This window comes from Littorina saxatilis, linkage group LG15, assembly GCF_037325665.1.
Source record: "Littorina saxatilis isolate snail1 linkage group LG15, US_GU_Lsax_2.0, whole genome shotgun sequence".
Lineage (NCBI taxonomy): Eukaryota > Metazoa > Mollusca > Gastropoda > Littorinimorpha > Littorinidae > Littorina > Littorina saxatilis.
Genome location: NC_090259.1, coordinates 35,336,414 through 35,357,452, shown reverse-complemented (window position 1 = coordinate 35,357,452; position 21,039 = coordinate 35,336,414). Strand labels below are relative to the sequence as shown.

General features: G+C 46.2%; 2 protein-coding genes across 4 annotated transcripts in view; one reads left to right on the top strand and one right to left on the bottom strand.

The window, feature by feature from the left end:
- Nucleotides 1-21,039, bottom strand: part of LOC138949186 (deoxynucleotidyltransferase terminal-interacting protein 2-like) — a 182,335-nt gene that overhangs the window by 109,600 nt on the left and 51,696 nt on the right. For all 3 annotated transcript variants that reach the window (XM_070320965.1, XM_070320963.1, XM_070320964.1), the window contains one exon: nucleotides 9,930-10,097. In XM_070320965.1, coding sequence (XP_070177066.1) covers nucleotides 9,930-10,097 — 168 coding nt within the window. The remainder of the gene's footprint in view (nucleotides 1-9,929; nucleotides 10,098-21,039) is intronic.
- Nucleotides 1-21,039, top strand: part of LOC138949182 (NADPH oxidase activator 1-like) — a 148,966-nt gene that overhangs the window by 113,012 nt on the left and 14,915 nt on the right. The gene's annotated exons all lie outside the window — the stretch shown is intronic.

Sequence of the window (21,039 nt, the reverse complement as noted above, 5' to 3'; positions counted from 1 at the left end):
GACATATGCTTCTTCAAAATTCCGTTACGATGGTGAACGGTTTTGCAAATAATGTTCAGAGTTTTGAAGAAAGATTAGAACTATTTTGCGCGTAGTGACTTAGAGGTGCGGGTGACTACGCATGCGCAGTTACAGAGAGAAATAGTTCAGCTTCCAGCAGCGAAGAAAGATTTCGAGAATGTTTCCGAAGTCTGTGATTTTGTTACGACAGTGATCAACACCCAAGGTTCTTAAGAAAAGGTGAGTTTTTGCTGCTATGATATTCTATGAAGTGAAAAATTAGGCTAAACATTTGTTAATAATAGTTTTTCTTTCGATTTCACATAGTCAAAACTTGACTAAATGTTTTAACATAGAGGGGGAATCGAAACGAGGGTCGTGGTGTATGTGTGTGTGTGTGTCTGTTTGTCTGTGCGTGTGTGTGTGTAGAGCGATTCAGACTAAACTACTTGACCGATCTTTATGAAATTTGACATGAGAGTTCCTGGGTATGATATCCCCGGACGTTTTTTTCTTTTTTTCGACAAATACTTTTGATGACGTCATATCCGGCTTTTTGTAAAAGTTGAGGCGGCACTGTCACACCCTCATTTTTCAATTAAATTGATTGAAATTTGTGTAAACCAATCTTCGACGAAGGCCGGACTTCGGTATTGCATTTCAGCTTGGTGGCTTAAAAATTAATTAATGACTTTGGCCATTAAAAATCTGAAAATTGTAATAATTTTTTTTTTATATAAAACGATCCACATTTACGTTCATCTTATTTTACATCATTTCCTGATTCCAAAAACATATAAATATGTTATATTTGGATTAAAAACAAGCTCTGAAAATTAAAAATATAAAAAATTATGATCAAAATTAAATTTCCGAAATCCATTTAAAGGAACGGTAAGTGTCAATGTTTTCTTTAATTGTAAAAGTTGTATGTTCAATGGAATGGTAAGTCTGAACAAAATAATTACTTTATTTTGTTTTTAGCCAGTGAATGTGGATGCATCAAAATCTTGATAGACATTAAACAAATTCATGTTAGTGAAACTAGTACACATATTGCATCAATCTTTAGTTGAAATCGCAGGTACTTGCATGTTTCAGGTGCAAGAGATTCGACCTGATGAACTGGTGGTAACGTTCCTTCGAAGGAAACCGGAGGGGAACTACTATTGCTTTCCAGGGATCGATGATATTTCCTTAGTCCCTACATCTGATGCAACCATGATTCGTGACCCCACCTTCAATGCCAGGGGGCATTATTTCTTTTAAAATAAATTAATTAACTGCAAGTGGCAACTGTTCTATATGTAACCAATGCCTTTGGTTTATTGTCTTAACAATTGAATGAACCACTTTTGAACATTTGCATTCTTCATGTCAAACCTTATAATACATGTCTGGTTGTTCGTTTCCGAGTTACGTCGGTGATGAACTTTTCATTAATGTTTCTCTTTTTTGGGGCAAAGTTTGCTTGATTTTGTCCAGCTTTTTTTCTTTCTGTTCCTGTTTTAGTGTTTGGCATTTTACCTAAGAAGAATCTGGTTGCAAAATCAGCTTCATTTAGTAAAGTTTGTGGGAAAAAGCATAACCGTTTCTTTGTTACAAAAGTGATGTTTCCATGTTACATCGGTGACCATTTTGCATTCTTTTGGGATAACTTTCTAACATTTTGTCTTAGAGCAACTAATCTTTGTATATATGCTATTGTGAAGGTTAAATGTCAATAAGACTGAATGAATGCCATGTATCAACATGTTCTGATCAGGATATCATTAATTAATTTTCATTTTTGTATTGAAATTTTGACGAATGCATGGAACTTCGAAAAAAACATTATTTTGTTGTTTGCATGTAGTCATTTCATATTGAACTCTATAATGGCTTGTGATTCAACAATAATAACTGAATAAAAGTCGTTTTCAGCCTTATAAATGCAGTTTTTTTGTCTTTTATTGTTTCCATGTTACACGGGTGATTTTGCACACATGGTCCAAATAATGCTCAATATATGGCAAACTAAAGGCAATGTTATATTTTTTCTTGTTTAAACTGAAAAGGTACACCCTGAGAAGTGTGTAAATAGTATTATCAACGTTTTCTGGCAAGATTTTAGTTTTGGTGATAATGTCACAAACAGAGGACGAGATTCTGAGACGCACCCATATGCTCGCCCACCGCCCGCCGCGTTATCCAAGATGGCGGCGGTGTTTGCACTGCGATGCCGTGTAGCGTGTTTCGATCTTCTCGGCGTGGTTTTCGATGTGACCCGAGGGATCCACCGCTTTTCAAGGTTCAGGGACTACCCCAGCTAAATTTCCCATCATAACTACATTCTCTCTGACGATTTCACTGACCGAATCGTCTACTACACTGCCGAACTAAAGTTAAGGGCCGGCCTCTGATTTGCGCAGCTTTCCGTTATTTTTTATGCCAACACTGCATGACGAAAAAATGGCCAACTTGGGTTTTTCCAGAAGCCTGTCTCACTGCTGCACGTGCCTGACCTTGTTTTGCACGCATTGCAGTTCAGCAACACCGTTTTTAGGGGCAGTGAAAAGGTTGTCAAAACACGATAACTTCCTATAAAATTTGCTCGACTTTAGCTGAAGAAGCAGTATTGCAGTCGGTGTTTGGCATGGTGCACGAGCAAACCATGGCTATACTGAAAACTCCTCAACGAAAGTTGCACAGGAATGGGCATTTAGGGGCGCGCACCAGAGCTCTGAGTAAGCATGCCTCCAAGAACGAAACTGACAACATTGGATCGAGGACGGGCGCTGGGATGGCTGCAGGACGGCGTGTCTGGCAGAGAAGTTTCCAGACGGCTAGGAGTGAGCCACTCTGTTATTCAGCGGCTCCACCAACGCTTCCAGACTACCGGAAGTGCTGTTGAGCGACCTTGGTCTGGGCGCCCAAGATGTACAGATCGAAGAGACGATCGCTACCTCCAGCTCTTGGCTCTACGTAACCGAACCAACACCCACAGGACGTTGATAGGCAACTTCAGGGCCGCTACCAACGTCACCATCAGTCGCATGACTGTGACCCGTCGTCTGCGTGAGGTGCGCCTGCACTCAAGGAGAACTGTCGTCCGTCCGCCCCTCACACCACGTCATCGCCAGGCCAGAATGGCGTTCTGCCGCAACCATCGGCGTTGGAACAGACAGCAGTGGGGCAGGGTACTCTTTACAGACGAGTCCCGGTTCACTCTCTTCCTGTGATGCCCGCATACGCGCTTGGAGACGTCCGGGTGAACGTTTCATCGATGCCTGTGTCCAGGAACATGACAGGTATGGAGGCGGTTCAGTTATGGTGTGGGCTGGCTTCCATCTGCACGGGAGGACCCCCCTGTACCGTATTAGAGGCAATCTTACCGGCGTGCGGTACAGGGATGAAATCGTGAGGCCTCAAATCATCCCTACACTGCAAGCCATGGGTGCCGGCGCTATGCTCCAAGACGATAACGCGACCCCTCATCGCGCTAGGGTGGTCCAAGATGTTCTGCAGCGTCAGCAGATTGTGAGGATGAACTGGCCAGCCCGATCCCCCGACTTGGCGCCCATAGAACACCTCTGGGACATCATTGGACGCCGGGTGAGAGACAATCACCCCCCACCTGCTGATGTGGACCAGCTCTTCCGATTCCTGCAGCAGGAGTGGACGGCAATCCCTCAACAGATGCTCCAGAACCATGTAAACTCAATGCGCTCACGGATCGGTGAATGCCTTGCAGCCCGGGGTGGCCACACCCGTTACTGAACTTGAACAAACTGACAGAACTTTCTTGCCACTTTTCGAAAGGGGGGTGGGGTACTTCCGACGGTTGCTGCGCAAATGAAATTTCTTTGTTGGTGATTTTGTTTACATGACTCGAACGGTTACATGTCGGGCGGGGATATAGCTCAGTTGGTAGCGCGCTGGATTTGTATTCAGTTGGCCGCTGTCAGCGTGAGTTCGATCCCAGGTTCGGCGGAAATTTATTTCAGAGTCAACTTTGTGTGCAGACTCTCTTCGGTGTCCGAACTCCCCCCCGTGTACACTACATTGGGTGTGCACGTTAAAGATCCCACGATTGACAAAAGGGTCTTTCCTGGCAAAATTGCTTAGGCACAGTTAATAATTGTCTACCTATACCCGTGTGACTTGGAATAATAGGCCGTGAAAGGTAAATATGCGCCGAAATGGCTGCAATTACTGGCCGTATAAAATTTCATCTCACACGGCATCACTGCAGAGCGCCTAGAACTGTACCCACGGAATATGCGCGATATAAGCCTCATTGATTGATTGATCGTATTAAAACATTTCAAGGGTTGAAGGTGTTGCTTTGATTTGTTGTGTTATGAGAGATGATTCTTCTTCTGGCCCTTAACTTTAGTTCGGCAGTGTAGTTTAAGAAGTACAACTTTTTTCATATCTCGCAGCAATCGTGCTTTCTTCGTCGCCATCGTGAAGCGATTTGCCTCGTTGTGAGCCCGTTGCATAGACCAATCCAGAGCGACTTTTCTCTGAGCGGGCTATTGTGATTCTGAGCAACGCATGGCAGTTGACTGTGTCGTAACTTTTGACAAAGCAAGACAACTGAAGGATTAGGCAACCGACTCACTGGTCAAGGCTGAGGGGAAGCAAGAGTATCTTGTCAATGAAAGAGGTTACACACAGACACACGATGCTGAGAACTGTGGCCGGTTTTTCAATCTCTTTCGCTCAGGACCTTCATCGACTGTGGTTTCTGTTGTTTACGTCCAACAGACAAGAATAAAGAGCACAGTGCAGTTTCATGTTGGCATCTTCGCATGAACTCCACTCCTGACCAAAACTACCCCCCCCCCCCCTCCTGATGGGTACACGTGCACTCAAGTTATCAGTGACTGTCATCACTCCATTGCGGCTGTGATCTTTGTACCAAGAGCCGGACTGCTCTGTTAACGATTTTGTTGTGGTGAAAATTTGAGATGGTCTGTCCGTACATAGGAGGTATGACCTGCTGTTGGGACCGAAAATGAGTGTCCTTGTTTTGCAGGTGTCCGTTTAAGGGGGGGCAAATATAGAAGGAAAACACTCCGTGCCGAGCAAATGTGTCCGTACATGTCAGGTGTCAGCTCACGCCGGGGGCCGTACATTGCAGGGACTGCTGTACACTTGTTAGAGGCCGGTTCTAACAACCGTTCGTTTAGTTTTTACTAGGCGTCTTTCTAGGAGAGGGGGACTCAGCAGCCAACTGCTAAAGAGCCTGCCTCTTCTTTTTTTTTTTTTTTAACACGTTTTTATTTCTTTTTGGTACACGACATCAACATCACACAGCAACATCAAATAACATCAACCATACAAAACTATGCATCTCCAACAAAGACAAAGAAAAAAAAAAGAGGCAACAACAAAACAAAACGGAAAAACACGATAAAGCATACAATCACACAGCCCATATTCAATACATTTATAAATTATGTAAACGTCTCTTTTTTTATGTTTCTATTTGATAATTTTGTAAAACACCAAGTCCTGTTCCCCGTTTAGCTGCTGCAAAATAAACAGACAATGTTTGTGTTCGAGTCTAAACTGAGAAACATCTTTAACCTCCTATTACCTCCAAAAACCAAATTTCATCCTTACAAGCTCAATCAGAAAGACAATCAATCATTTGACAGTATCAGAGGTTTAAATGGGTACCACTCCAGGAGAAATGTATTATATGTAAAATTAAGTTTACTTAAATATTCTTCTACCAAATACCTTTTTCTCAGATCTCTTTTAAATGCAGCCATTGTAGGAACAGCTTTTGCATACTTACACTTGTAAATAAAAAATTTGGCATTTAATATTATAAAATCAAAAACTGTACTACTTTTGAAATATGTATCAATACCAAACAAAATAAACTTTTCACTAAAAAATATGTTCTCAACATTGTGACATTCATTTTTAACATAGTTTAACAAATCATTCCAAAATGACTGTACATATTGACATGCCCACAAACAATGTTGAATACTATCCCTCTCGTCTCGGCATAAATGGCACATCACGTCTTCTACTACTCCCATTTGTTTTAATATCACATTTGTTGCCAAAATCCTATGTAATACTCGAATTTGAAACCATTTAAGTTTTACTTCAGAAATTTTCGTTACATATTTAAAGCATAATTTCCAATCAATATCACCTTCTAGTTTATCTTCCCATTTTGTACAACAATTTGGACGCTTTCCATCCTGTAGTAATTTTTCATAATACACTTTTGCTCCTTTTATTTGGGAGTGAATGACTGACACTGATTTATTACTATCAATCATACTATTATTCTCCAAAACAATATTAAACGTTTTTATGTATTTTTTAATTGCTCCCACGCATCCTAAATAACTCAAAAAATTGGTTCTGATATGATACTTTTCACAGAACTCGTTATAGGTATAAAAACTTCCTGCCTCTTCTTACCACTGTAAGCCATAACAAGCAAGACTTCAATAAAAAATTTCTGTAAAAAATTTCCGAAAAATTTCACAAGTCAACAATGGCCAAAAAACGCCTTCAAATCAAAGCAAAAACAAGGAACAATCTCACCTCAACACAGCAGCGAAGTAAGACGACGAAAGAATACCAAGGAGGAGGAAACCAAGTCCAACAGACAAAGTAACCACGGCTGAACAACAGCCAGAGCGTACAGAAATGCGACCAGCCAGACTGAGCGCTGAGTTTGGAATGAGGCATTTGGCGGTGTATGCGCACGCATACGGAAGTCAGACTAGATATTGGTCTGGCATTATGGGTAGTGGTCACTCTTTTTTAGAGTGGTCTCCCTTGTTACCAAGGGGACGCGTACAGCGTTACCAGCACTGAACCAGGGTTAATTGCTATATGTGAGTTGGGTAAGATATGTAATTTAATTGCCATTACAATTTGCCTTTATTTGCAAACATGTTTCACGGAATCGCAGTACATGTTTACACCGTCATGCTACACGACATTCGCGCCATGCAAATAGCTGCGATATCTCTATTTACAACATGCAACAAAAATGACAAGAACAGTAATTGAATCTCTCCAAAGCTCTGTGCAGTTGAAAACAGACATCTAAAAAATAGTTATACATGTATTCACTTCTGAACAATGGGTGGATAGAGATATAAACACAGCGAGCGTCATTCTTGAAAATGAAAAAATTCTGACGTCCTATTAAAATTCCTGAAAGCAGTCAAATGTCCTATTGATGCTGAAGAGCTAGGACATTTGTCCTAAAGGTATGAATTTGTAGCTACATCAACATGTACAGACATGTAGTAGTATGACAACTGCCCATGTGATTGATACACGCAACTGCAGTGGTGTTGTCAATCAAAATGCGTACATGTTTTCCACTCATTTGTTGCTGAAAGCATTGCAGAGCGAAGTATGCTGCTTTAAGTTCTAGGTAGTTTATGTAAAACTTAGACTCTGCAGACAACCAATGTCCGCCAGAATGCGAGTCATCCAGTGCACAACCCCACCAAGTGCTACTAGCATCAAAAGTCAGCGTGATATCTGGATCAGACTGGTGAATGTCATTGTTTGATATACCCAAATTGTCTATCCACCATTGCAGTTCCGATTTAGCAGATTCTGTCAGCATCATGCATTTGTCAAATTGCCTTTGTTTTGAGCTAGCGCCTTTTTCTTTTCATTCTCTAACTGCCAATAGTACGGTGGCCCATACTTCATGGCTGGAAATGCGGCCACTATTTTGCCAATGACCTTAGCCACATCGCGTATCGACGCATTACTTTTGCGAATCATGGCTTTACAGCATGCTATCAGATCATCGATCCTCTCAGGGGTTAGCGTAACAGTCACTTTGACCGAGTCTATTATCACGCCAAGGTACTGAATGCAATGGGTGGGGTCCAGCACTGATTTCTCAGGGTGTACTATGAACCCAACTGACCTGAAGAGTTTGCCTGTATCAATCACATTGTTTGTACATGCAAGTCTAGTCTCAGCTAGAAGCAGAGAATCAACAAGAAATGCAGTGGCCTTTCTCTCTCAGGGTAGCAAACATGGGTTTCAACAATTTTGTGAATTTGCGTGGAGCAAGCGCTAACCCATTTGGCATACAGCTGAACTGCCAAAGTTGTTCTTTCCATTCAAATCTCAGGAATTTTCTGTGCTCTTCAGCGATTGGCACTGAATAGTATGCGTCTTTCAAATCGAGTGACGCCATGAAACAGTTTTGCGTGACGAGTTTTAACGCAATCTGAAGCGTGTCCATCTTAAAATGGTGGTAAGCAATGTCCTGATTTAGGACCTTCAAACTTAAAATCATCCTAAGGGTTCCGTCCTTTTTCGGACGTGCAAATACTGGTGATACAAACTGATCGGGCTGAAAAGAGCACTGGTTGATAACGCCTTTCCAGGATTTTTAATTAAACGATCCAGCTCTTTCAGTGAGGCAGACAAATTGTCTCCAAAGAGCAGTGTTGTTACTGGCACACTATCAGAACACAGCCCAGCCATATCTCTAGGCAAAGAGGGTCACATGACAAAGGGTCTTCGCTGAGATAATTCTTTGCAGGCATGACCAATTAGTGCCAGCGCGTCTGAGTTATAGTTTGTGATGGCTTTTCCACCAGCGCTATCCGTGAACTTCTTCTCACGTTGGGCTTGAAACAATGCCTGTGTCGAGAGGGCAACGATGATAGGGAAAGAATTTTCCAGACTTCTGCATTAACTGAAAGCACTTGCAAAAAAGTGCAGTTTTCAGGCAGTGTATAACGGTCAATACGTTGAGCCAGTTTGTTTTCACAAAGACCTTTCGTAAAACGTTTGTTTATGAGATCTGCCATAGATGAGGATACGGCATCAGCCCTCTTTTCTTCCTCATCCAGGTCTCCTTCTATTTCTTTTAATAAATCCTCGTCACATTCAATGGACAGAGCATCATCTTCAAGTTCTCCATCTGACGAGTCCGTCTCAGCGGTAGATGCTTCTTTGTCAGCAATTGCAAGTTTGGTCTTTTTTGCTTGCACACCTTTGCCTTTATTATGCATGGACCCCTCGTCATAAGCCTGTGCATTTGGACTGTCCTCGCCCTCTTTTCTTTGTTTCTGGCTTTTTCTGACTCAGCAGCGACTTGATCTTGGCAAACTGCAGCCTTTCCCATTTTGCATCTAGCTTTTCAATTAGGGACTTTGGATTGTCTTCATTGCTATCTTTCAGTTCTTCAGCTTCAATACTCCAGGGGGTGACGGGTTTCCCTTAGATCACTCATGATCCTGGCGGGCAGTGCGGGAACTCAGCCCAACCCCGTCTGGCACAGGGATAAAATTGTGTGTACTTACTTGCGCCTGCAGAACTGTCCAAACACACACATACACTCTGGCACAATGACAAATTCACAAGTAAATCCAACAAACACTCGAATAAGGGTTCAGAGAAAATCTTTTACGTCTTTCAGCCTCAGGGCTGCGATTGGCGTCAGTCTCTGGCTTTCGCGCGCACGATACTCACGTGACTTCGTAGTGACTCAGTCATTGGGTGAATGATAATTATTGGGTTTGAAATCTGTTGCAATAATTTGTTGGCCAAGTTTAGTTGAAGGTTTACTGTGTAATACTTTACATTATATATTTAATAGAAAGTGCGACAGAAGTCCCTTTCATTGAAATGCAGAATTCCATCAAATGTGTTTCTTTCGCAAACAAACTGTTTGCAACTAGAAGCCACTAGTAGCCAAGAACTGTGACACTTCACTTAACCAAAAAAAATGAACGAAAGAACGCTCATCACAGCTCCTAAATTAATGGGGATTGAAAGCCTGAACTTTCTTGGACTTTCAGACCTGTATTTTTTCCCAGAACACTACTGTGGAACATTTATCAAAAAGCTGGAATTCTGCCTTCCCACATGGCCACATGTATCCTAATCTAGTGACAAAATTTGAAAAGCTGCACCACCTGGAAGAACTTAGGAGCCTTCAAATCATTGTGCTTGTAGTGACGGGTAGGGTCGATGGTAGAACGCATGTTGAGGATCGTGAGGTCGCGCTTGTCTTCTTCCGTCTGTTCCTTCATCTTCATGGAGCCCCATGTGCCCTTCTTCCACTTCCACTGGCTTTTCTCTAACTGCAAAACAAGGCCAGAAAATGCTGTGATGAATATGGGAGATCTGATTGGTATAAATCACAGCCTCACAGCATCATGACATCACAAAATGAAGCATACTGCAACTAAGAAAAAAAAAACTAGCGCAAATTGACACAGTATAATTATTATATATATATGCAGGGGACTTCCACTAAATCGCTGTCCACTAAATCGCGAATTCGGCTACATCGCAAAGAGCTCTTGGACCCTGAAAAAACTGGACCGACCTTTTTCAATTTTTATTTATTGGAAAATTTCTTAAGTAAATTTTCATTTGATTAATATACTTACCCGAATCACATATAGCATTGACACAGTCTGAGATGCTAGGTACTGAAAACGCTTACCCGTCTAACATTTTTAAAGGGAAGCAACCACATCACCAAAAAGGCTAAAATAGCCCCTGGCAATGGGCAGGTACTCCGTGAGTTACCTCCCATTGGCATGACCTACGTCACTACCTCTATCACCACGTGGCTCAACCTCATATGATTTTGAAAAACTCAAAAACCATACGCGGGGCAGGTGGGAGGGCATAAACTATGTGATTCGGGTAAGTATATTAATCAAATGAAAATTTACTTAAGAAATTTTCCATTAAATTACATTTTCTTACTCCGAATCACATATAGCAGATAACATCAACAAGGCGGTGGGATAGAAAAAATCTAACTCACTCTAAACACCTTGCCAAAAGCTGGCCCACTGCCAAAAAGTCAAGAAGGGCCCGATGGGAAAGAGAAAACTAACCCACTGCCAACAAGACAGGAAGAGACCAGAGAAACTCCTGACTGACAGCCAGAGTGACTCTTAGGCAAAACTTGCTAAAGAAAACTTCAGAGAGCAAGTAAGCTGTGCCCAACTCTTCTCCGGGCCATAAAGAAAAAACGGCCCAGGAAGAGAGACGACCCCAAGTTAAAAGAACCCGAGACGAATGGAGGGGAAAGACAAACTGACCCCCCCCCCCCTTTTCTTTTGTAAGGAAAAGCCAAAGCTCGACAAAACCTGAGAGATACAGGTCAGCTCCAGAGAAGAGTGACCGAACTCCACACAAAAGAAGGAGAGAGAGACACCTGAGTACAAAGTACCAGAGTCCAATCCAACCATAAAAAACTCACAAGAAGCATAAATGTTCCTAACGTTCCAAGAACGTGAAGAAACACTCACCCACCCAAAGCACACTGTACTGCTTCTCTGAGTTAGAGTTCAATCTAACCAAGGAAAGAAACATAGTACTCCTGGGTAGTGACAAAGAAAGAACTTCAAGAAAAACCTCACTGCAATCTTTGACATCATCCCCCATAAAGTATGCCAGAGAAAGGTGCCGTAACCAGCAGTCTGTCAAAGAGATGGTAACCAGTTATCCTCTACCCTTTCAAGCGTAAGCAGAAAGAGAAAGTACGAGGAAGAAGCTACTTACAAAAGTGCGTAAGCAACCGAAGGTGCAAAAGTCACAGATGGTGTGACTGGTGACCATGAACAAAATGGCTAAGGCCAAAGTGTCCGCAGTTCAGTCTGCTCGGAGGTAATTGAAAGTGAATCAAGAACCCAAGACCAAAAACAAGACTGGTAAGCATACACAAAAACCATGAAGCCGACCAGTCAAAAGACTCCCGAGACAAAGAGTTCTCAGTAAAAAACTGGAAGTCTATCTCCGTGGCCCAAACGAGAGTGTTCCTGAGTATGGGCAAAAAACCAGAACGTGTCTGTCCACCTCAGACAAACTGAGGGACAGACACATAAATCAAAACAGGCAACCACCATCGAAATAGTCGCCTGTGGTAGAAAAGGGTGACTGTAAGAGAAACCCGATCTAACGGAAAATCTTTCTGACTCACCTCATGCTCAGAATGAGTGTGAAGAAAGGAAGATTAAATTTCACAGAAGAATGCACCGGCAAAGCTATAGTCACCCAGCGAAAAGCTGAAGACAAAAGCATAAGCCAAAGACGATCCACCCTTCAAAAATCTGCATGTAACCTCCGAGGCCAACTTAAGAGAATCTTAAGTTTGGACGAAACATCAGAACAAGTCTATTCGCGAGAGAAGGACAGAGTCGGACTCGGCGAAAGACAAACCAAACCCTCACAGTCCCCCAACCATTGGCTGCGTATAAATGCGAAAGCGCCCGAAAGGGGACCTCCCGCCATCACTAAAGTAAAGGGCGGAAGGTGGGGTGAGATCGGGAGTACTTCGGTGGAGATGGGGCTTACCATAGCTAACCCCCTCCCCCTTCCCGAAGCAGAACATATCTCGAACCACAAAAAGCAAGCTGAGCTTGCCCTTAGGCTGACAGACCGGGTTGAGCAGAGGACTGGGCCTGCTTCTAAAGAATAGGAGTGCTCTATTTCAACCCTTGTAGAGAGAAGTCGGAGAACTGACGTTCCTTGTTCGACTCGATCCCCTAATGACCAGCGATTAGCGCCAATTGGTCAAAAATAAGATCCCTCTACTACCGGAAAAGCTCTCAAGGAGTTCCTTGTACCTGATCCGTGATCTGCTAGTTCGAGAACAAAATCCTCCAACACCAAACCACAAGAGCATAGTGAAGAGAGGAAAGGAGCATCTGCTCTACGTTCACCCCAAAGGCTGAACAAAGAGTGAAGACGTCATCAGAAAACTGATGTCACTGAAAGTGAACACATCAAGTTAAACAGACCTAGGCCGTAACATTTTGATGATTGTCTCCAAAGAGATGCAAGTTCTGAAAAACGAACGTCCTATCTCCTCTGAAGAAACAAGGATGTGTTCTGGAACCAACACAACCGAGTTTCTCATAATCTGATATACCAGCAGAGGAAGCAAATTCCTGCGTCACCGGAAAAGGTGACCGCAGGAGAGCAAAGGACAAATGCAAGCAGAAACCTATGAAGCCGAAGCCAGCTAAGGCCGAGCCTGCTCCTTAACTTGCCCTGAGGAACAAGAAGAGGAACAGGAACATACGGAATACCACTTCAGGCATGAGAAAAACTTCGCCAAACCTGCAAACGGTGGTATGCCACAGAAGGAGACTCTTCGAACCGGAAGCAGGAATCCTCCCTCTTCGCGGAACGGAAGTCCAACATCGCCGAAGCGGCAACCAACGAGGAAGCCGAAACAGCTAATGCACCTTCCGGAAATAAAGGGAAAAAACTTCCGCCACAGCTTCAAGAGCAACCTGAACTTTGACGGCAATCCCTAATATGTTTGTTCGCTAGCCACAGACTGAACATCAGAGTGGTCAAGCGAAAGACAAGGCCGAAGGCCATTCACCAGTGGCGAAACGATGCCGGGATAACCGGAAACCGGAAACCCGCGTATCAGGACATCATCTTGACTTATACTCTGACAGGAGTGGGAGTAAGAAAAAGCCGAGAGAACATCCGAAGCCAACAGAAATGAATGGACGGAAGCCACCCCACCCGAAGGGTGAAGTGACAACTGTCCCGGCCAAGGAGAACCTGAACGCCTGAAGGCCGGCCGCTGAACCTCCATCACCGTCACCCATACGGAAAGACAAGGAAGAGGAACAGTGTATCCGGACGAAGCCGGAAATGCAACCAACGAAGCCGCACAATGCGGAAAAGAGGGCTGCTGGTAAGACCTGAGGGAGACTCTTAGAACCGGAAATAGGAAATATCCTTCTTCCCGGAACGAAAGTCGGCATCGCTAAAGAAGCAACCGAAACGGAAGCCGGCGAAGCTGATGCGCCCTCAGGAAAGTAACGGGATGTAACCTCCGCCGCAGCTTCAAGTACAGCCTTGAGCATTGACGGAAATCCCGACCGCGTGTCTTCCCTGACAACCAACTGAACGTCAGAATTGTCAACCAAAACACACTGACCGAAGTCACAGTTCCTGGTAGCTGAAAGATGTACGGAATAACCGGAAACCGGAAACCCGTGAACCCTCAAATCGTCCTCACTCACCCCTTGACTGACATGAGAAAAAAGGGTAAGTCAAGTGACCATCTGAAAGCACCGGAACTGTATGGGCAGAAATGACCACACCCAACGGGTGAAGCAATGATTGCCCTGGCTGAGGCACAGAGTGCACGAAAGCCGTACGCTGTTGCTCCCTCTTTGACATTCGTCCTGAATAACCCAGAATAGGAACAGCGTACCCGTCCAAAAACGGAAATACAACCGCCGAAGCCGCACAAAGCGGAAACGAGAGCTGCATAGACTGAGGCCGTAAGCCATAAAGCCCAGAGGCCAGTCTTAGGTCAACCCCAGCACAGACGTCAGAGCGTACATGTGGTGGAGGACCTATGCTTCCGGTGAGAGGCACAGAGTGCACGAAAGCCGGACGCTGTTGTTCCCTCTCTGGCATCCGTCCGGAATACCAGGAAGAGGGACAGTGTATCCGACCGAAACCGGAAATACAACCGCCGAAGCCGCACAATGCGGAAACGAGGGCTGTGTAGACTGAGGCCAGAAGCCATGAAGCCCGGAGGCCAGTCTTAGGTCAACCCCAGCACAGACGTCGAAGCGTACATGTGGTGGAGGACCAATGCTTCCGGTAAGAGGCACAGAGTGCACGAAAGCCAGACGCTGTTGTTCCCTCTCTGGCACCCGTCCAGAATTACCAGGAAGAGGGACAACGTATCCGGCCGAAGCCGGAAACACAACCGCCGAAGCCGCACAACGCGAAAACGAGGGCTGTGTAGACTGAGGCTGGAAGCCATGAAGCCCGGAGGCCAGTCTTAGGTCAACCCCAGCACGGACGGCAGAGCGTACATGTGGTGGAGGACCTATGCTTCCGGTGTGAACCGGAAACACAGCAGCCGAAAACGACTGCCGCTTCTGTTCTGCTGCAACCGAAGCCACGTCGAGGAACGGAGTAGTATGAACAGGGAAATGCAAGTAGTGACCTTGCCCCAAAGAATTGTCTCCCAAAAGGGAGCGTCCGGTAGCATGACGAGTGCTGGTGGACCAGTTCGACTTACCGGTAATGCCCCCCGCGGAAGCAGAAACCAACAAGACCGGAAAACAACTTCCTGGACCGGAATCCAAAGGTGCGGTCACGGAAGCCAAAAACCGGACATCCCCCACGGACGGCGGAAGAGCGACGCTGCTGGCCGGCGTGGAGATCTGCAACCCCTCCTAAACCATGCTCCAAATCTCTGGAACTAAGGAATCGAAAATTTTTAATTAAATTTTGATTTAATATAATATACTTACCCAATTCTTATGAATGCATTGACTTTAGTCCCACATGCTAGATGTCAAAAAAACCTCTCAAATTACCTGCCCGTAGTAGGGTGGTAACCAAGCTAAAAGCGACGCCATAGCCGTTGCTATGGCCTGACCTTGCTCGGTTACCCATAACACCCTGCGCACCACGTGAGCGCCCGCATCCGTAATAATCATTCGAGACTATTAATCAAACAAACACCCCAAGGACATAATCCAGCGGGGATGGATGGGAGGGTATTAACTATAAGAATTGGGTAAGTATATTATATTAAATCAAAATTTAATGAAAAATTTTCGATTTAATCACATATTCTTACTCCAATTCTTATGAATGCAGATTCCTCCTAAAGGTGGAGGGAACCTACTTATGTCCTTGTAAGAACCTGCCCTGCAGCAACTAAAACCAGCAATGAACTGGAGCCATCTAGCCGCGTGCAGGAGATATCCCGAGGATAGAAACCGATGAACACATCATCTGATCTCCAGTAAGCCGTTCGCAAAGCTTCGTCTAGGCGACTAGAACGCAACACGGCAATAAAAGAAGCACAAAATCTGTACCCAAGCTGTTGGCAAACCTCGCATAGGCGAGAGGAACACCACCAGCCAGAGAAGAACACCAGACTCCGGACTCCCGAACGCCTGAAAAGGAATAGAGAGAGGACTGAACGCCCCCCCCCCCCCCCTGTTCAAAACGCACCACTCATAGGACTGTCCTATGAATGTAGCAGAGCCCCTAGAGAGAGACAAATAAAAGATGTCTCTTTCGCTCCATTGTAAAGAAATAAGAACCTGAGATAAAGCTCGTGGTTCCAAAAGACAGTAACGTCAAACAAGAAGGGCAAAGCCCATACGACTCACATGCTTCACCTTGACCTAGCAATGACATCATACACTAAGAACTGCTTTACACATTTTTCCTACCAAAATACATGTGACCTTGACCCAAGGTCAAGGTCATCCAAGGTCATGCAACACAAAGCTGTTAATTCAAGACATAGGAAGTACAATGGTGCTTATTGGCTCTTTCTACCATGAGATATGGTCACTTTTAGTGGTTCACTACCTTATTTTGGTCACATTTCATAAGGGTCAAAGTGACCTTGACCTTGATCATATGTGACCAAATGTGTCTCATGATGAAAGCATAACATGTGCCCCACATAATTTTTAAGTTTGAAACAGTTATCTTCCATAGTTCAGGGTCAAGGTCACTTCAAAATATGCATACAATCCAACTTTGAAGAGCTCCTGTGACCTTGACCTTGAAGCAAGGTAAACCAAACTGGTATCAAAAGATGGGGCTTACTTTGCCCTATATATCATATATAGGTGAGGTATTGAATCTCAAAAACTTCAGAGAAAATGGGAAAAATGTGAAAAATAGCTGTTTTTTAGGCAACATTTATGGCCCCTGCGACCTTGACCTTGAAGCAAGGTCAAGATGCTATGTATGTTTTTTGGGGCCTTGTCATCATACACCATCTTGCCAAATTTGGTACTGATAGACTGAATAGTGTCCAAGAAATATCCAACGTTAAAGTTTTCCGGACGTCCGGACGTCCGGACGGACGGACGGACGGACGACTCGGGTGAGTACATAGACTCACTTTTGCTTCGCATGTGAGTCAAAAAGGGATTAAAAAAGTCTAACCAGACAGTTAGAAAATCCGAATCTCCCGGAACGAGAATCCTCCCAAGAGGAGGGAATCAAACACCAGAGGATATTGACCAGGTTTCTGAAACCCCAAAAACCTGGCCAAAAACCGTGAACAAACGGAACCAAAAGCCCTAAGGCTACATCCTCTGGCAAACCCCAAAAACGCACGCGCCTCACTGCCCTATAGGGCTGAGGCCCAGAGTAAGTAGAACAAAGTCCCACGCGCTAAACAAGGGGGAGCCTCTAAACCTCGTAAAACAAGGTCCTTTGATCATGCCCACAAGAAAGCCATGAGCAACAGAAGAAAGGCCTATTTGTTTCAAAACAGCTGAGATAGCCGAGACGCCGGAACCTCAAAGAAGAGGCCCAGCTGCCCAAAGCCAAAAACTGAAACAGAGGTGAAAAACCACCTGGCTTGAGAGAGGGGCGCTAAGGAGTTGCACCCCCGCTCTAAATCCCCAATTGGCCAAGGAGGCCAAAAAAGGAGCATACACAGATAAAGTGGAGGAAATATATGCCCAAAGACCAGAGTCAGAACCCATGATCTAAAACACAAACAGCACGCCTCCAGACCCGTAAGCAGATGGGCCAACCCCTGTGCAAGCCCTGAAAGGACCTGTTGAGCGAGTCGGCCAGATCGCAGAGCTGGCCGGGGAGAAATTCCCCTGAGAAAATGATTTAGTGTGAAAACCCAATCAGAATCCCCTATACTCTGTCTGACAGGGAGCGAGAACTTGCTCACCCCAGCTAGTTCACATAAGAAGCAACAGAAGAATTGCCCGAATGCAACAGGACATGCCTGTAAATAGCCAAAAAGGAAAGGCTAGTAGACTAAGAGCTACTGCTCCTAACCTCAGGCAAAAGAGAAGCCCAAGGATTTGCGTCTACATCACAGCCTCAAGACTGCAATTGCCAGTGCAGGCCCCATCTAGACGAAAACGCATCCATAAAGCGGTCTAAGTCCAGGGGGAAACAAAGCTAGGGAAAAAAGTCCCCTGAGCGAACCAAAAGGATTCCAGCCACCTTCCCGAGTGGAGGAACCCACTCTGGAGGAGGACCCTCATGTCCCAGACCTGTGAGGCCGAACCCCCCAAAAAACTTGAGGAAAGACTAGAGGGCCAGCATAGCTATCGATACCGTCCGACCGAAGATCGGGTCTAAAGACCCCACAGAGGCCTGCTCTCGTGCCAGTCTGGCAGTGAAAAGAGCTTAAAGCCTCCCTATTCTCTCTTGTGTGAAGAATAAACCTTCCAAGAGACAAAGTCGAACAGCATGCCCAGGTAAAAAACCTGGGATAAGGACAGCTCGGAATTTTGCCTGGTTACTGAGAGCACCAGGCAAAAAGCCTGGTTCAACACCAAAAGAAAGTGCAGCTGACAAGCTGATTGACCTTGAAAAAGCTCAACCAGCCCCCGAGATAGTCCAGAGACCAACACCCCCAGAAACCGAGCCCTTTCCTGTGTGCAGAAACGCAGAAGGAAAGCTCATGTGAGAGCACCGAGGAAAATCTCAGCCAAAGCTGAAAGCTCTAGCCCATGCCGACCCACCTCCCGCAGAGAGGGAGGAGACACTGAACCAAAACACCCCTTTGTAACCGGGAGCGCATAAATGCGCTGCCAGAGGTCCAAGAAGGAAGGGAAAGATTCCAGCTAATGAGTAGGTTTTAACAACCCCCGAAAAAGCCTGACCCTTGCTTCCTGCAACCAGCATGAAATCAAACCCCTTGTAAAGGAAGGAGATCACACCAAGCAAAAACAGTGTGGGCCTAAAACGTCACCGCGAAACTTCTCCGCTCAGTGACGACCCTAGCCCAAGCTGCCAGCAGCCTGGCTAAAGCCTTATCCAAGGCATCCTCCCTAACCCAAAAGAGCGTTCAGGGAGGATAAGATTGCCTATAAGAAAGCACAGAAGAGAGTCTCAGCCAAAGCAGAAAACTCCAAACCATGCCATCCTAGCTCCTCCAGAGAGGAGAGGGAGGAGTAACATCATGAAAACTCCATGTTCCCTGTGGTCTGTAAGCGAAGCCAGAAACTAGCCCCTGGCAATAAAAAAGTCCGGATCAGACCCTGAGCCTGAAAATTCCCTGCTATCTTCTTCCGCACTAAAAGTGAGGACGAAGCAGCCTGAAACCCCGAAGCCAGCAGTCCCCTGCGTATGAAGCAGCGGGAAAGGTGAAGGCTGAAGACCACTATCCTAAGGAGCGGATCAAGCCAAAAAGTGTGGCATGTGGTAGGCAATCACCGCAGACTCAGCAAATGAAACAAATTGCGAGAAAGCCTGTGAAAACCCAAAGCCATCCCGGAAGAGGAAGGAAGACACAGTAAACTGCAACAGCAGCCGCTCTATGTATGGGAAGCCTACAACCAGTAGACAACCCTATACACTCCCCCTCCTCAAACAAGGAGTCCGAAGCTAACCACCAGTTGTGTAAAACACAAAAGGAGGGGAGACCGGGGAGGTCGCGCACTAAATACTCCTGCCGATAACACCGCCAAGAGTGTGGATGAAAAGCGTGATCAGTCTCTGACTGCCAACCCAAAACCGCTCACCTGAACAAGAGGTGGGGGGAAGAGGGGTTGGTAACTGGCACAGATCTCTGCCGAGAAGGAGAGAGAGTGGAGAAACAAGACAAAGCCGGGCCCGGCGCGTCTTACCCCACCCGCTGTGCGAGAGAAGCATCCCAGTGCTAAGAACCAGACTACCTGGTTTGAACCACAACTCACCCCAAGTGGGGAGGGGGGTGGTCCAGCACAGCCGTAACCCCTAGAGGGGATAAGGACTGAAACAGAGAAACGGCCGTAAACGGCCGATCCTCGCTCGTCCACCTGCCGAAGTCAAGTAGCCCTATCACTCACCCACCCCTAGGAGGGGGTGGGGGTGACCTATGCTGGCTAAGGACAATGACCACTGGCCAGGCGATACTATAGCCGAGTCCCCACAGACCATTGTGAATACAAAGAATGGGAGACTGGAGAGAAAGAGTATATTCTGTCTCCGCCTGTCACAGGAAGACAGCCGGCACAGCCCGTGCAGAGAACAAAACGGAGCAAAGCTCATTGTTCCCTGACCACTGTGCGAGACACCCTGCCGAGAACAAAAGAGAGTCAAGCTCATTGTTTCGCGACCGCTACCCGCGACAAGCGCAGGCAGCTAACACAGCCACCTGTCCCAAATGGAGCAAATAAGGGGTATGTAACGTAGCCTGGAAAGCCGTACATAGCACCCCCGCTGTGAAGAAAGGCCTGAGCCACGCCATGCCCCAGATGGGGAGGGGGATGGCTCGCCACAGCAGTAAGAGCGACGGAGAGAGACGAACCGAGCAACGGCCGACCCCCCTCCGTCCACCTGCCGTAGTCCTATAGCCCACCGCCCACCCACCCCGATAGGGGAGGAGAACGATTGTCGGGCCAGGACAATAGAGGCACAGACTGTGAAGACAGTCCAACAGCGCCCACCCCGTCCAACCCAGAGGGAGGGAAAGGGTGGAACGCTACTCCAGCCCCCACCCGATCCTGCCCGGTGGGCGGGAAAGAGTGAGCCACCGATACCCCCCCCACCCTGCCCCAAATGGAGCAGAGAAGGGGTATGTAACGTAGCCTGGAAAGCCGCCACCCGAACGCGCCCGGGGGGCGGGAAAGGGTGGGAAGCTAACACGGCCCCCTGCCCGCAAAGGGCAGAGTGGGACAAGCCCTGGCCGTGACTTACCGTGCCCCCCCCTCACGGTAAGGGGGCTGCATGACCGACCCAGCAGTGCTGTTTTTAAAGCAAGCCGAGCGGCCAAAGCAGGCGGGGAGCTGGCCCCCTCTCCTAAAGGAGAGAGTGCTCGCGAACAACCCAGTCTACCAGTGGCAGAAAGGACTGAACCGAACTGGCCGATTGCACCAGGCGACGGTGCGACGCAGGAGCGCCCCCCCTATCCCCCCCCATTGGCGGGGGGCTGCGTAACACACTGTGAAGTACCGGCGGTAATCAGAGTGGTTAGACGCAGGCAGGGAGCAGGCCCCCCCTCCTAAAAGGAAGGGGTGCTCGAGAACAGCCCAGAGCCACCAGAGACAAAAAACGGGCTGAACCGAACAGGCCATTTGCACT